This window comes from Engystomops pustulosus, chromosome 4 (assembly GCF_040894005.1).
Source record: "Engystomops pustulosus chromosome 4, aEngPut4.maternal, whole genome shotgun sequence".
NCBI lineage: Eukaryota > Metazoa > Chordata > Amphibia > Anura > Leptodactylidae > Engystomops > Engystomops pustulosus.
Genome location: NC_092414.1, coordinates 90,585,483 through 90,603,367, shown reverse-complemented (window position 1 = coordinate 90,603,367; position 17,885 = coordinate 90,585,483). Strand labels below are relative to the sequence as shown.

Below are 17,885 nucleotides of genomic sequence, written 5' to 3'. Positions count from 1 at the left end.
TATAGAACTGGCAAATTGAAGCAAATACTGTATATTAATTGGGTATCCTATGAATAGTAGTGAACCATAGAATAAAGATGGTATTTATGTCCTATTGTAAATGGTGCAAAATTTAAAATTAAAAAATAAATGTCCAAATTAGTGTTTTCTTTTTCATCCTTTTCCAGAAAAAATGAATAAAATTCAATCAATAAATTATGTGCACCACAAATGGACACCACCAAAATGTAAACCTCGTTTTAATTTAAAAAAAACAATTCCTGCAACAAACATTAAAAAATAAAAAAAAGTTACGGCTTTTAGATTTCGCTATTGCCCACATCCTGAAGACCAAAGAAGGCTGAGCCCTCTAAGGGTGAATGCAAAGTGAATACATATCTTGCAACATTAGAAATCTAGGAGTAGAAATCAACCAATTAACCATCTAGATTCCCCCAAAGCAATGTTTGTGTTTTTTTTGCTGACAGCACATTTGACATGAATAATTCTGACCAGGAGGCTTTGTATAGATGCTCTTTATTTGGCCCACAATGAGAAGAACAGCCTGTATCCTAACAAGTGTAAGATAATTACTCCTTCAGGAGCACATTGCATGTCTATGACCTCTCATTACCTTCAGAAGTTATATTTTTCTTTCATACAGTACACTCCATATCCTGACTACATACAAGATGTTTTCCTTTGCAATACGCACTTCCTGTACAGGAGGTACATTGGAATGTGGCAAGGAAATATGGAATGTCCATAGAAATGCATTTTCGATGATGAAAGCAACATATGTAGCTTTATATGTACACCTTGAATGTATCTGCTTTTAGGCACAAGACAAACATCTTGGTATGCTTGTGCACTGTTCTGTATTCTAACAATAACAGTTATTGCAATTATCTATTAGTATACAAAACATCAGATGTAGGCAAGAGAAAAGAACAAGACTATGCTAGTTTTCTATCTGTAGGTGTCTATGCTGACATATCAGGTGCTATAAGTAACATAAATGGGTGTATTTTCTAGCAGAACAGCAACAAAAACAACTCTCAAATGAGACTTGCATGACTACAGAGAAAAAATGTCTAAATGTGATTCATGGTTTGTCATCTATTTTACATAGGACATAGTCGAATACTTTGACAGTATCAGAAGGGCTAGGGCCCGCTAATGTTGCAGTACTAAGTATGTCATATACAGGTGAAGGATACAGTATAATTTGGAATAGTGGCCCATGGTACCAACAAAAATTGTTGTGACCAAGAAAAGAGGGTTAGATTTCTTTTAAGAAGCAGCAGTGATTCACTCCAGGTGGATCATGACCACTGAAATGATTGATTGATCCATCAGAACCTGCCCTTGGACTGCAGGAGCACCCAAATGCATTGCTGCTCTCCAGCACAAACATATTTTATTTAAAATATCCCTTTAAATTCTTAAACAGAGAACAACTATTTCATGGTATATAGTAGATTATGACTATTCTTCATTTCCAGATTAGAAATGACATAAGCACCTTATAAATTATTGTCTTTTTCTTTTCAGTGCTGGAATAGGGAGAACTGGCTGTTTCATTGCTACATCCATTGGCTGCTATCAGCTGAAAGAAGAAGGAGTTGTAGATGTATTAGGCATTGTCTGCCAGCTAAGAATGGACAGGTAAATGCAGATCATGATAAGTATTGTAAATTTAACAGAGAAAAAAGTAATTTCTTTACCATATAGACATGTAAAACGTACAATATTTGTCTACATGTCCCATCCAAAGAGCAGTATTTCTTTAATATGTACATGTATCATGGGTATATAATACTATACAATAAAGTCCCTGCTGCAACAGTCTGTGAAATCTCTGCTTCAGTACAAAGATTAAGCCACATGCTATCTTTAGAAAGATAAAACATAAAGGATGCTTCTAAAGTTGTAAAGGTTTGCATTTGGTGAGTCTTAAATTTTTATTATAGATGCCAAGTCCCACCAAATACAGATGACCTATACCAGTGGTGGCGAACCTATGGCACTGGTGCCAGAGGTGGCACTCGGAGCCCTTTCTGTGGGCACTCAGGCCATCACCAGAGATGACTCCAGGTATCTTCCTGCAGTCCCATACAGCCCAGGACTTGCTGTGCAGAGGTATTTTAAAGTGACAGCTGTACCTGGGACTATTTTCTGCTTTATTGGTGTCCTCAGGGTGCTGGTATCAACGAAAACTGTGACAGAGAAGGGAGTATAAATCACAAATTACATTTCTGTGTTGGCACTTTGCGATAAATAAGCGGGTCTTTGTTGTAGTTTGGGCACTCGGTCTCTAAAAGGTTCGCCATCACTGACCTATACTAAGGCCATCAATGTTTATGATCTGTAAAAATCTGCTAAATATCTTAGACCTTTCTCAAAGTTTTGGAGCTGTTGTAGAAAGAAATCCGCCTTTGATGACTTACTACAAGTATAAAACTATGACATATTTTTTAAACAGTACCAGTTCTTTAGAGTAGACATTGTATTGGGTGCTTGTTACTTTTAGTATATTGTTACCTTTAAAGGAGTGTTATAGAATCTACTTTCCATGGCATAGAACCAGGTCAGGTGGGGTACCAGGCCATTTGTTTATTTTAGTTTGCCTTGACTGAGATCAAGTACTATGTACAGTTGTTTGTGTTCCAGTGGAGATAATAGCTGTTTCTCCTTCTGATAACGCAATAGTGATGACCAGAGCTTGACACTATAGGACCACTTTTGGTTTACTAGGTACTTAATCTACAGTAGGTATTAAAAAGTACCCATTCCAGGTGCTTTGTACTACCTTGCAGTGCAAAACGAATTAAAGCCTAGTAAATGCAACCCAGTACCATACAGGTTTCCCGGTAAATATTATCACACATTATTGCATATTAAATAATAATGTGATTAATTGATCTACTTGTAGCATTTTATTATTTTTATATGGGTAAACGCTGTATGTAATTTTGGCACAATATTATTTATGATTTCACACGTAAGAAATAAAATGTATCTATATTTAGTCAAATAGTATATTATATGCCATGAGGTTGTATTCACATTGTGCACGCCCTACAGTACATGGACATGAGTTCACACAGAAAGTAGGCAGCTTTTCCTGTCATTTCCCGAACAGACTGAAATGCATCCTGTCAAAATGAAAGTTGAAGGACAAAATTCTGCTACCACAGACTATTTCTGAGAATTATATCTCCACATCTGAATATGTTCAGTCGCTTAAATGGTTATATTCATGGGCTTATCTGAATAAGACAAAAGTGCTTATTGGATACCATGTTAGGAATTTCTGCATTAATAGAGCATGATCATCTGCTCAGGATTACCATCTTTTGACCGAAGTGGAAAAATAGTTAGAAAGAGAAACTCTTTATCTCTCCTCCTCCCTGGATGACTTGTCCACATTTCCTTGGTACAGACATCCATATATATTAAAGGTCCAGGTTTAATACCATATTTTTCTCATGCTGGCACTTCAGGGTAATTAGACATTTACTTCCAGGCTTCCTCACATATAATTGGTCCATGATTAGGGCACCAATGGGTCGCTGACTCCACCCCCTGTCGCTATAGACTCATCATTTCCTAGAATTCCGCCCCCACCCCCACTCCATCCAACCCATAATAGAAGGGGGAGATGAGGGGCCACAAAAATGGCAGGGAGATGAGAGGCCACAATATGTGGGAGAGATGAAAGGGGTCACAATATTAGGGAGTGATTATAGGGGCTTCAATATAAGGAAGGGCTACAATATGAGTGAGAGATGAGAGGGACCACAAAATGAGGGGCCACAATATGAAGTGGAGATGAGGGGCCATAGTATGTGCAGGACATAAGGGGCCACAGTATGAGGGGAAGATAAGGGGCTACAATGCGATGGGGAGATGAGAGGACACAATATAAAGGGGAGATTATGGGACCACAATATGAGGGAGAGATATGAATCCACAATATGAAGAGGAATTCAGGGGTCACACTATGAAGGGTAGATGAGAGGAGTCACAATATTAGGGGGTGATGATGGCGACCATAATATGAGGGGGAGCTGATGGGTCACATTATAAAGGAGAGATGAGAGAGGTCACAATATGAGGGGGGGATGAGGGGCCACAAAATGAAGGGGCGATAAGGGGCCACAATATAAGGGGGAGATGAGAGGCCGCAATGTGTTTGAGATAAGGGGCCACAGTATGAGGGAGAGATGAGGGGCCACATGATGAAAGGGACATGAGGAGACACAATATGAAGGGCATATGAGGTGACACATTGTGAGGTGGAAATGATAGGGCCACAGTATGAGGGAGAGATGAGAGGCCACAATTTGATAAGGAAATGAGGGGCCATAATATGAAGCTGTGATGAGAAGCCAAAATGCGAGGGGGAGATAAGATGAGCCGCAATATGAGGGGGAGATGAGGGGCCACAAAATGAGGGGGAGCTAAGAGATAAGGACAACAATATGATGGGGAGATCAGAGGAACCACAATATGAGTGGGAGATGAGAAGAGTGACAATATGAGGGAGAGATGAGAGGCGCATACCCTTAGTAAATGAGCCCCACTTCCTCAAATGAAAAAACGCTCACTTGCAAGTTACTACTCCTTCTGGCAGGGAGCCAGGTAGGCTAATAGAGTTCATTTTCTGGTGATCGGAAGTATGCACTTTTCTTAGCTAGCAGCGTGGGCAATAGTTGGCACTTTGCTATGGGAACCTATCATTAGGTTTATTTGCGAAAATCTGTTGAGTTTTGGCAAACCAAAATTGAGTTTTCGTTGTTAAATCAAAGAAATGTTGATAATTTTATATCATGTTATGATATAATTCTAATTAATCGAATACATTTTTTAAAATTAAAAAATAAACACATATGTTAAGTGTTAAGACACTGTAAGATAATGTAAAGCAATTACAGGAAAAGATATGATGCAAAATGCCAGGAGACAACCTGGTCAGAAAAAATGAAGCCAAATGGGAGACTACTGCATATTTATACTACCTATGTAATGATATCCTGGTCAATGGTGCTGGTAAGTTACAGGGATGCTCTAGGGCCACAGGACTTCCCAGGTGGTGTCTGTGCTTACTACCATACGGATTGTTCTCATTATTATAAAGACAGCAGAGCAGGTGGAAAACATTATTTTGGATATGTAACTGTTCTTGAACACACCAAACTGTTAGGTATCACTATAGGATAACCTGCTGTTGTTGTATTTCTTCTTATGATGCTTTATCTGCTTTTCCTTAACAGAGGTGGAATGGTTCAGACAAGTGAACAGTATCAGTTTGTGCACCATGCCCTGAGCCTTTATGAAAGTCGACTCTCTACAGAAACCGTTCAGTGAGATGCTGGGAGTTTAAGCAATTGAGATCTTTTTAGGTAATGACCTGAATTACTGACCAGCAGTTTCTTGAAGGAGTAAAGTAGACTCCATGGACAAGACTGTAGATGCAACATGTGAGGAAATGTCGGAAAGCCTGAGACAATTAGATGGACAATGATGTGTCATTGAATGTACCTGTAATGGAAGTTTCTGCAGGAAGCAATGGACGGTTTAGAAGATGTAACATGGATTCTGCGTATGTTACTGAAAGGCGGATATATACCTATGAAATAGGGTGTTCTGCCGCACAGAATGTACGTACTACTGCTCCAGACACAGTGGCTGGGTATTTAACGATTATTCAGTGTATAAGAAATAAACGTTTGCAACCTTTGTGTCTTGTAAATGGACTGTCAGTTGTCACTCTGTTAAGTGCTATTACTTATTATGTGGTGAATTTGTTTCCTGCCCACATAAGACTATTGCTGCTAGTGTTCTCTGTACTATGACTAGTTGATTTTTAAATCCATAATATTTCTTTGTTTTTATCTAAAAGGTTCCAAAATGGTGAACATTTTATATGGAGATGTGTTCTTGTTCTCTTAGCAGTTGTGAATTTCCAGCAGGATATATAACAGAGCACAATGTACATTGTGGATATGCATTTTCTGTAGACTGTGGGTTGTACTACTTGCTGCGCCTCTTCTCCAAATCTGAATACAGTGTATTTGTAAATCCTGTGAGTAATTTTACCAACTTTATAGCATTTATTGAATTTGCAAGAAATAAACCTGTTGTCTGCAGTCCAATAAATTGGTTCCATAGTTGTTTGTAATGCAATCCTTTATATAAGGTCTTCTATTAGTCATCTCCAATCTGTGCCTCTACATATTTATCACATACTGAGAGTTGTAGCTTTTAGAGATGACCAAACCAGCATCCTCCGTTTGGCAGCTTTGCCTAGCCTGGACTCGCTGCTTGATTGGCTGCAGAGCCAATGCCCCTAGCAACTAGGCATGAACGTGATTGGCCAGTTGGACACCTGGTAGACAAGTTTTATAAGGCTACATGCACATGGCTGTAAATTTTGGCCATGAACTTACCACACAAACAGCAGCTAGCTCATGGCCCCCATAGACTTGTATTGTGCACAGTCACAATGCAGTTAGTCACAGTGCATGCACCATGTATCGCTGCACTGTGACTATGTCCTATGGACATCAGCGAGAATAGTGGTGGTTTTGGCCACCGATGTCTAGTGGCCAAAACCATAGTGTGCATAAAACCTAATATTGGTCTTAAGTAACTCAATTAAGAGGGGTGTGTTTTTTAAAATACTTTCTTTAAAGTGGAAGAAAAGCTGTAATCATGTAAACTACTACATAGATGTCCAAAGACTAGTGAAGAAGAAGAATCCCCATAGAAGCCGGTTAAGCTGTGCCTTTCACCAGTGCGGGTCAATAATTACAGCTATATAAAAACCACAAGCGATCAACAAAAAAGTGTTTATCATATACACCCACCTTTCACTCATCTACAGTACACGTGTCTCTCAACCACTCTACACCAATATGCAGCTAATAGCACTTTCAGAATATAATGCAATACAAATAGCACAGCAACAAGTACTATGGTAAATGTGTTAAGAATTATGATATTAATAATAAAGTTGTATGTATGGTAAACCATTCATATATTTATCTTTTTATTCACCATGGCTATTACATTCTTTTTTTCACAAATACAGAACCTTAAAAGTGTGAGAAAATATTGGAAGCATATAAGCAATGTTTATATGCCAGAAAATGGGCATCTATTCTTTATAACAAATCATTTAATTATATCCTATACATGTATTTTGATATATTTTTACATTTCTATAGTCAGTAGAAATCTAAGGCAATGAACAACTTCCTTTTTTCAGTGTGAGAGGCACAATTATATAAGAACATATTGCACCCCCTCCAATGCAGGTTGCTGGGTTATAATAATGTGCTTGTTTTGCAGTCTTAGTTGCTCTGCTCCGAGACCTCTGTACAAGGTCCAGACACAAACATATACATAGATATTAAATCAATGCTGAAGACTCAGGCAAGCTGCTGCAGAGTCCCCAAAACAATTGAATAGAAGGAAGTTCTCGTCACTGACTTTTCCCTCTGTGAAGGCTCATTTCCTTCCTAAAGTTAGCTTCACTTATCTAAGTTGCTGGACCGAAGTATGGAGTGACTACAAGGTGGAAAATGGATGCATTTTTACGTGTTCTGCTGGTGATCTACTTATTTTACGGAATAACAGGTAAGTGAGGGATCCAGGTGGGAGGTATTGATATAAAAGTGAAGGGTTGACCAGGGAACATGTTTATATAAATGGTTCATATAGACATTACATTGCATGTGTCACATTAGCTATGTGTCAAGGCAGGAACTCCAGCAGACTAAATAATCTATAGTGGTAGTGTCTGTGATTTCATAAAGCTGTAAGGCCTCAGCAACCGAATGATGATACTGTCATCCAATGCCAGGACCAATAAAGAGGACTTCAATGTTTTGGGAACATGCGTGCATCATTAAAGAAGCTGGAGTTTAAGCTATAAGTAATATGTGTGCTTTGAAATAAGGTAATATTCAAATATGTTTTCCAGGATGGGACAAGGAAATATATAAGTTATGCAGAGTAACTTGCCCTAAGCTTGGCCTATGTTGGGGATATGGTCTCTCAGTACTGTCCCACTATTTAGTGTATCCTGTATATTTATAGGGAGTTAAGTGACTTTTGATCATATTGTCATCTCTAGGTGGCACTGTTCTTTGATAGCATACTGATAATCCATTTTTATACTTCACGAGAACACATATTTATGTAAGTGCATAACTAATGAATTAGAGTATAGCATAAAACTAAATATAGAGTCATCGCGATACTCCAGATAAATATATATGTACAGTATATATTTATATATATTTTTACATAGAGGATAAGGTTTTTAAACATGGTGGGAAATATAACAATCGACATTGGTATATCCAATAACCTGCTACATAACGGTAATGATTTAATCATTCAATACTTCCAGTAACCTGGAATTACATTAGCTTCATTATGGATATTATATTAATGTTGCATCAATATATTATCAGCATCCTCTGCATTTACATAGTGGACTTTACATGGCTGCAGTGGACACTATAAAAAATAACTAGAATTTTAATGCAGGTAAGTGTCAGTACAAGAACAACTTCATTTTTGACCCCATTTAGTTCAATTCAGCAGATAAATTTATATAAATCTTACCGGATTATGCAACTCTATATCCACGGTGGCAAAAATGTATACATCAACAACACACCACAGATTTTACCATGTTTTTATTTATTCAACATAAATGAAGACAAAATGGAAAAGTCATGTATGATACACTGAATGTCCCCCTGTTGCACACCTAGCCACTTTTGGAATGGAGAAATGAGGACAGGAGAAGCAACATTCGTAGCGCTTCACAGTAAATCATTATGTCCTAAGCCACACCTTTTGCCCAGCCCCTTACCCTGTCCCCTAGTATTACCACACAATATACCAGTATATGAACATTTATTGTCCCCACCCTGTATAATGATCCCATTAGCGGCCCCCGCATAGCAAAATGGCCTCTTCTTGTATCCACCCCCAACTCTGTATAATAACTGCTTCCTGTGACCTCTAATATAAAGTTATATCTGGTCCCTTGGCCTAGTTGATGCCCCTTTTCTGCATCCCCCATTTGTCCCCACATTATAATTTATACTACCCTCCTTTTCTGTAACCTAACCCCTGGCTTAAAAACTCTGACCTCCCTTCCCTCACGTTGCAGGATCCCATGTGATACTTACATTTTCCCATCCTCTGGTGCAGGTCTGTCTTAATCTGTGATTGCATTGTGTGATATGTCAGCAGGACAAACCCTAAGTTACAAGATTGTCCAACTGAGACGGTTGGGTGTTATGCATAATTGACTCAATGGGGGAGATTTATAAGAGAACTGGCATACAAGACCTGAAGTAGTCGCAATCACCAGTAATTATGATTATTTCCCCTGTATGCCAGCAACAAGCCGAAAGGCATGAAAGGGGGCATGTCTGGTCGTTCCTACCCAGGTAAGTTTGAAGGAAGCGAATTTCTCCAGGTAGCATAGGAATAGAAGCTGCTCTGCCCGGAGAGCCAGGGATTTTATCATAAACAAGAACACAAGTTTCGGCATATGTAATCTTCACCCAATGTGGATGTACAGCCCAAATCATCATTCTTCTGCCACCATGTTTAGCTGTGTTAGGTTTTGAAAAACACAGTAATTTGCATTATAGTCAAACATCTCACGTTAGTCTTGTCTGTTCAAAAGACTTGTTACCTGAGATCTCTGGGTCTGTTCGGATGGAGCATTGCAATTTTAGTGCTGCCATGATTTTTTAAAGAAAGTTGCTTCCTCCTAACATCCATCTATACAAGCCTTACCTGCTCATACTTTTTCTAATTTTATTGTCTTGAACATTTAACATGGTAACTTCAAAACTCTAAAGCGGATAGTTAGCAATTTCTTTGCAAAGACCTTGGAATGAATTTGCTAGAGCATCCACAACCAGAAGCCTGGCCATCTTTAACTTGGGAATAATCTTTTCTCAACATAGAATGAGAAACTTCAAATTTTTAGAAATTACCTTATAACTCTTACCAGGTTCATGGGCAGTTACAATTGCTGTGATAATCGTAGTGATGTCTTTTTTCCTTGGCACTAGGATATAACACACATATCTCAACGCACTTGCCAAAATTTTGCAAATTGTCAAAACTAGATGGTCATACCTTCTGATGATCAATTAATGGAGGGCATTTGATTAGCATCACTTGGCTAATACATACCTTCTTTAATTCTATAGCAGCAAAAAGGATGTACAAACTGCGATTGGAGCTGAGACCAATTGGGGTGTTAACTTTGGCGGCAGCATTTAAATGATAACACCCACAATTGGTGCCAGCAATGAGTGGGGATGTTACCCATTAGGGGTGAGCATTCAGGTAGAACCTTCAGGTTTGAACCTTAATGGATCATCCCTACTTAAGAGTGAATTCATACATGAGTTGCATTGTTGCAACTGAAAATTAGTAACATTGGGGCAGATTTACTTACCTGGTCCATTCGCGATCCAGCGGCGCATTCTCTGCGGTGGATTCGGGTCTTCCGGCGATTCACTAAGGCAGTTCCTCTGACGTCCACCAGGTGTCGCTGCTGCGCTGAAGTCCGCCGAGGTCCGCCGGAGTTCACGATCCATTGCCGGGTGAAGTTGAGCGCGTGTCCAGCGAAATTTTTTATTTTTTTTTAAATGCGGCGGTTTCTCCGAATCCGTTCGGTTTTCGTTCGGCCACACCCCCGATTTCCGTCACGTGCACGCCCGATGCTCCACAATCTGATCGCCAAAAACCCGGAGCAATTCAGGGAAAATTGGCGCAAATCGGAAATATTCAGGTAACACGTCGGGAAAACGTGAATCGGGCCCTTAGTAAATGACCTCCATTCTTTTGAATTATATTACAATCTATGGGGGATGTCCATAGGCTGTAGGAGGACTTGGAAATGAGTGTTTGGGCATTAGCTTAGCAAAAGAAGTTCAATGTGGATAAATGTAATGTTATGTGCTAATAATCCACCTGCAACATATGTCATTGGTGGAGTAAATCTGGGAGAGTCCCTTGTTGAGAATGACCTGGATGTACTGGTAGATCATAGATTAATGCATGCAATGTCACTCAGCTCCCTCTAAAGCCAACAAGATTTTGTCATGTATCAAAAGTGGTATGGACTCTCGGGATAGGGATGTAATATTACCACTGTACAAGGCATTGGTTCGGCCTCACCTGGAACATATCCAGTTCTGGCCACCAGTCCATAAAAATTGTGCCCTGGAGCTTTAGAGGGTACAACCAAGAGCCGCAAAATTAATAAGGGGTATGGAGGGTCTCAGTTATGAGGAAAGATTAAAATAACTAAATGTATTTAGTCTGGAAAAGAGACAACAAAGAGGGGACATAATTAATTTGTATTAATATATAAATTATCCATACAAAAAATATGGTGGAAAATTGTTCCAGGTTAAATCAAATCAAAAGACAAGAAGACACTGTCTCCATCTGGAGAAAATAAGGTTTAATCCACAGAGGCAAAAGGGCTTTTTTACTATGAGATCTGTGGAATAGCCTGCCTTAGGCGCTGGTCACAGTAGAGACTTAGAGAAGGGTCTAGATGCTATTTTATATCAAACATTGACAGTTATATTATAATAGAGACTTGTTTCCCTATGGTTGAAAAAATACATATGTCTTTTTTTAACCATATCAACTATACTATGTAACTACACAAGTGATACCAGCCTAAAACATGAAGATGCATGTCTTTTTCATTTCACTCCTAGGAATCATACTGATGCTAACATGATCTGTTTACATTCTGTGTAAAAAAACATTGCAGAAAATTAACATATGCTAGCATTTAGACAACATAACTGATGGCAAGATACTCAGACAAATTATGTACAGTACTGCATGCTGCATAACAGATCTTCAGCACACCTCCACAAATGAAACCGTTATTTTTTTTCCAGATTTTACTGGCATATCAAAGTACTAGGGCAGGAACTCCATACTTCATGGTGATGTTACAGCTGTGCTTATTTATTGTACATTTTTTGCAATAAAAAAAGCTTTTAAAAGATAAATTAAATATCTTCTGCATTCCAAATATTACAATTTGTGGTACTAGTTCCAGGCTGGTAGAGATGGAGCCGAGTCCAGATGGAGGATTTCGGCTCTGGGGCTTAAGTCTCCTGGCTAGCCATAATGTGTCAGGCAGCTTGCCTGGACAATTCTGCTTCCTGGTATTAAGACACTGGCTGGTGCAGTTCGGCAGGAGCTCTACTTCCCTATGCTTACTGGAGATGGGGTCTCTCGCTGTGACTGACTCTGCAGACCTAAAAATGTAGATCGACCCTGTGCTCTCACCCAACAGGGGTTTATATACTCCCTTGGTCAGGTGGTAGCACAATCAGCTTCCAGCTTGCTTTGCAGTATCACAATACATATCATTTGACAAGAACATTTCACCTTGTTAACTCTTGCCTTACCAGGCAGTGGCTACAGCTGCAATTACTAAGCTTACATAGCATTAGCTTCTAAATGAGTTGTGCTGGCTCACCAAATAGATCCTGACAAGGAGAGGGCGCTATTTGCAACAACCACCTTGCCTACGCTTTTGTGGGGGTGTTGCAACCATATAACACAGGCATTTCTTAATTACATGTTTGGCATATACAGTACTTTATCTATAGCAACTTATTCCCAGATAAAAATAGCATACTAGTGACAGGTTCTGTTTGCAACCTTTACAGTAGAAATGTTTATGCCATAAGTGTGAGAAGCTTGAAAAATATGGTTATTTCCATCTCAGGTATGTTATAAATACCTGATAAGTGAAAATCTATCCCCAGAACAGAGGTTTATTGATCTCAATCTCACTAGCTGCTTGAATGTAGGGTGAAAACTACATTGAGATCCAGAATAAAAAAAACACATAGAAATTTTGAACATTTGACCTAATGAAACTCTGATGTGTGGTTTTTTAAAAACTCTTCTCTGCTGCTGGATTGTGTGTTATAACTTACCTTGCATCCTGACAGAAGTCACAGGGGTTGGTTTTAGTTTGGATGCATTTCAAAAAACAACACATGACTTGTCTTCGCTGCAGACTGCTCAGGTCTTTACCCCCACCTTTGTGCTCCTGTACAGCTCCTCCCTCTCCCACTAATGTCAGCTCACCAGGCTATGACCTTTGTGAGGAAGCAGGAGGGAGGAGTTGAACAGGAACACAAAGGTGGGGGCCAAGAGCTGAGGAGTCTGTAGCACAGACAAGTGACATGTTGTGCGGGAAAATTATTTAGTCAGCCAACAATAATGCAAGTTCTCCCACTTAAAAAGATGAGAGGTATGAGAGGTAACTGACATCATAGGTAGACCTGAACTATGAGAGAGAAAATGAGAAAAAAAATTTAGAAAATCACATTTTCGCTGGTCAACACAGACTTTCAACTCCCTCCAAAGGTTTTCTATGGAGTTCCCATCTGGAGACTGGCTAGGCCACTCCAGGACCTTCAAAAGCTTTTTGCAAAGCTACTCCTTCATTTTCCGTGGTGGTGTGCTTGGGATCATTAAAGGGGTATTCGTATTTTAGCAAATAAATGTTATTGTTTGTATAACGAAAAATTATAATATTTTTAAATATACTTTCTGTATCAATTCCTCATGGTTTTTTAGATCTCTGCTTTCTGTCGTTCCATAGAAAGCTTCTATGTTTACTTCCAGTGGACAGATATCTGACCGTGGTCACACGGCTCGTTATAACCCAGCTCTAAATACTTTATGATACTAATGAGCCGTGCACCTGTGTGACCATGGTTAGATTTCATTCAACTGGAAGTAAACATAGAAACTTTCTATAGAATGACAGCAAGAAGTGTGGAATTGATACAGAAAGTATAAAGCATAAAAATGTACAATTTTTTTAACATGCAAATAATAACATTAATTTGCTGAAATGAGAATACCCCTTTAACATGTTGAAAGACACAGCCGCATTTCATCTTCAATGCCCTTGAAGGAAGGAGGTTAGCAAATCTCACGATACAGGGCCCCAATCGTTCTTTCATGTACACTGTTCAGTCGTCCTGGTCGCTTTGCTGAGAAACTGACCCTTGTCATGATGATGCCACCCTAGTGCTTCACCACAGTATGGAGTTCTTTGGATGCAACTTAGCATTAACTCTCCTCTAAACATAACAAGTTGTGTTTCTCCTAAACAGTTCTACTTTGGTTTCATCTGACCATATGACATTCTACCAATACTGTTCTGGAAGATCCTAATGCTCTCTAACTTCAGACAAACCCGCATATGTTCTGGCTTAAGCAGGGGGACATGTCTGGCACTGCAGCATCTGAGTCCCTGGTCGTGTAGTGTGTTACTGACAGTAGACTTGTTACATTGGTCCCAACTTTCTGCAGGTCATTCGCTAGGTCTTCTGTGGTCATTTGCTATGGCTCTGGGATTTTTTCTTACCGTTATTGTGATGATTTTGACCTTACAGGGTGAGATCTTGTGTGGAGCCCCTGATTAAGGTATATTATCAGTGGTCTTATATGTATTCCATTTTCAAATTATTGTTCCCATAGTTGATCTCTTCTCACTAAGCTTCTTGCATATTGCAGATTTAGTCTTTCCAGCCTGGTGCAGGTCTACAACTTTGTTTCTGGTGACCTTCGACAGCTCTTTGGTCTTTGGAGTGTGACTGCTTGAGGTTGTGGACAAGTGTCTTTTATAATGATAGCAAGTTCAAGCAGTTGCCGTTACGATAGGTAATGAGTGGAGGACAGATAATCCTCTTACAGAAGAAGTTACAGGCTTATGAGAGGCAGAAATCTTGCATATTTGTAGGTGACCAAATTCTTATTTCCCACCATAATTTGCAAATCAATTCTTTAAAAATCATACAATGTGATTTTCTGGATTTGTTTTAATACTTTGTCTCTCTTAGTTGAGGTCTACCTATAATGTCAATTACAGGCTTATCTCATCAAGCGGAGAACTTGCACAAGAGGGGGCTGACTAAATACTTTTTTCCCAACTGTACTTGAAAAGTGCTCAGAATTTCAATAACAACAAACCACTTTTTTGATGTCTCAAGGAAATAGCTGTAAAGAAACAGTTTAAGACCGATACTATATGTTTTGCTAATCTCATTCTGAAAATGACGCTCAGTGTGTGCCCAACACTGGTTTAGGTTTCGCTGATGACATTGGCCAACATTCCCATAATTCACCGATATGTAATCATAAATTTAGGATTAATTAGTATTTTATGCAGGGCTTCCACAAGGTAAATTGTATTCTCCCCTCCATCTCAGAAGGCTTTACAGTTTTCCACTCTGAACCATATGACATAGCAACGTCCCGAACATTAGGAGGTTGATTAGTCACTACACTACTGATCAGACACATGTAGCAACTTACAGATGACAGTCTTCTCCTTTGAGTACAGAACATAATGGCCACTTCTCCCATTTCTGACTTTTTTCAGTTTTTTACCCTTACATGTCATCAGCTCTGTGCAGCACATGCCCACTCTGTGCAATTAGAATTATCTAACATACAGTATAATGTCACCTGGATAACAACTATATCACACTAGGCTCCTATTAAGTAATATATATATATATATATACCTCTCACACCACAATGACCCCCCCCCCCTTTACACCAAATATATCAAATATACTGCTCACACCACAATTGACCTCACTATGCCTCCTACATATATAATGTATGAACCCCCATTATTATTTTTATATAGAGACCAGCATAGAAAAAGATAAACTAAGAATCCAAGAAATGCAACACTCAAATGCAGTATTAATGGTTTATTCAACAATAGTAAGAAACATACAATGTCTTAGCCCCTCCATGGAGCCATTTTCAAATGAGAAAATAACTTCGAAATGGCTCCATGAAAGGTCCGAAACTACAGCTTCTACATGTGCTGTAATTCTTATATTCTTATTATTTGCAAAAATAAGTTGTTCTTGTCCTGGACTCCAGTGCATCACCAGTGCTCTGGGATTTCATACAAGCATATGGGAAGACTTGTTTCAACATTGAAAAGACAAGAGATTGTAAGGGAACTGCTGCTGAAACATATTTTGTTGTTGTACATTATGTACGTTTTGTTGATTATAAACAATTTTTTTCTCTTTCTGTTGCAGAGAGTTTTCTAATATATCATGATCAGAAGAATGTTTGTATTAATATTGGGAAGTATGTGGGTGTTACCAGATGTAACATGTCATATCGTGGCCAGCATTGGAAATGGATAGAAGATGGGAAGCTGTATAATGTTAAGTCTGCAATGTGTCTGGGCATCTCTCTTGCTTCTGCATCACACTCCCGCCCCGCCATTCTTGTTGACTGTGCTATGGCTCCAACATGGACTTGTCATAAGAATGAACGGGTTCTTGAAGTTGCGAATACTTCTTTGTTCTTGCGAAAACAGGGACCAATGGTGATTGTTAAAAAAGGAACAAAATACCCTAATACCTGGAAAAGACTGGAAGTAGATGAAATGGGAAAATCTGTATATGAAAATATTTGTCTAGATGAAGGTGAGTAACGCTAATATGAGAAAAGACACTTCATATTGTATTGATGTGTCTGTTATGTGTCTGTTATGATGTCATGTTATTTCATGTCTTTGTAACTACTACTGTACCATTGCCAGTAGTGGGGACACACATCTTTGACTTTCATATGTCAACTTAACTGGGTTATCTGGAATGGCATATTTTTAGGATTGGCCCAAGGTGGTAAGAAGGAAAATGTAATACCTAAAGTACAGTAATACCTCAGTTCCTCAATTACTAATAAATGATCCAGCTCACCCCCTCCCACCACCTCTGTCCTCTTGGCTCATGTTGACAGTAGGCTCCATGCTGGACTGGAGCATAGAAGATTTGTGTAATTCTCTTTTGATTTTAATAAACAGGTGGCCAACCCTACACAAATGAACCCAGACAATCCCTTTAAAAAATAAGAAAAGAGACTTGAATTAGTTTCAATACAAAGTATATATACAAATATATAGCTGGTGGTAATGTGATAATTGAGTGACTAGAAGCTCCAGTAAAGGAGTTTATGGAGCAGCAACTTGTAAAACTGCAATATGATCCTACTACTTGGCATACGCATATACTATGGCATAAAGGCTGAGAACATTTTTTATCCTTTATACAAATTGGCTTGGGTTGTTGGACTTTGATGTCGTTCTCTATGTATTACCCTCTATTGAACCATGACTGTTGGTCTCATCCCCTGGATGTCTAATTGTAGACCTTTACATGTATATTCCATTACTAGTGATGTTTTGGAGGAAAATCATCTATATGGTAGCCAGTGGCGTAACTAGGAGAGGCTGGGCCCCACAGCAGATTTCTGCATGGGGCCCCCCTTCACCTTAAAATATATATATACATATTTGTAAAATCACACACATTTATATACTTATACACACGTATAAAGTTTTACTCTCATACACACATTAATACACTCTTACAGAGGACCTGTAGTATATACACATCATACATCATTTACACACACAGATACAGACACACATATAGTATATACACATCATACATCATTTACACACACAGATACAGACACACATATAGTATATACACATCATACATCATTTACACACACAGATACAGACACACATATAGTATATACACATCATACATCATTTACACACACAGATACAGACACACATACAGTATATACACATCATACATCATTTACACACACAGATACAGACACACATACAGTATATACACATCATACATCATTTACACACACAGATACAGACACACATACAGTATATACACATCATACATCATTTACACACACAGATACAGACACACATATAGTATATACACATC

At 38.8% G+C, this 17,885-nt stretch overlaps 2 protein-coding genes across 3 annotated transcripts in view; both read left to right on the top strand.

Annotated features, from left to right (window-relative positions):
* The window catches only part of PTPRR (protein tyrosine phosphatase receptor type R), a 144,372-nt gene extending 138,228 nt beyond the window's left edge, over positions 1–6,144 (top strand). The window contains exons 13-15 of one of the 2 annotated variants that reach the window (XR_011854903.1): positions 1,534–1,647; positions 1,953–2,121; positions 5,259–6,144. Coding sequence is in view for 1 of the 2 variants with exons in the window: in XM_072146714.1 (XP_072002815.1) it covers positions 1,534–1,647; positions 5,259–5,352 (208 nt within the window). In the remaining variant the exon portion in view is untranslated. The remainder of the gene's footprint in view (positions 1–1,533; positions 1,648–1,952; positions 2,122–5,258) is intronic. The other variant, XM_072146714.1, reaches the window with a different exon arrangement.
* Positions 6,145–7,506: 1,362 nt separating this feature from the next.
* The window catches only part of PTPRB (protein tyrosine phosphatase receptor type B), a 103,946-nt gene continuing 93,567 nt past the window's right edge, over positions 7,507–17,885 (top strand). Inside the window, exons 1-2 of the mRNA XM_072146712.1 lie at positions 7,507–7,626; positions 16,161–16,556. Of these exons, the coding sequence (XP_072002813.1) occupies positions 7,572–7,626; positions 16,161–16,556 (451 nt within the window). The 5' untranslated portion in view covers positions 7,507–7,571. The remainder of the gene's footprint in view (positions 7,627–16,160; positions 16,557–17,885) is intronic.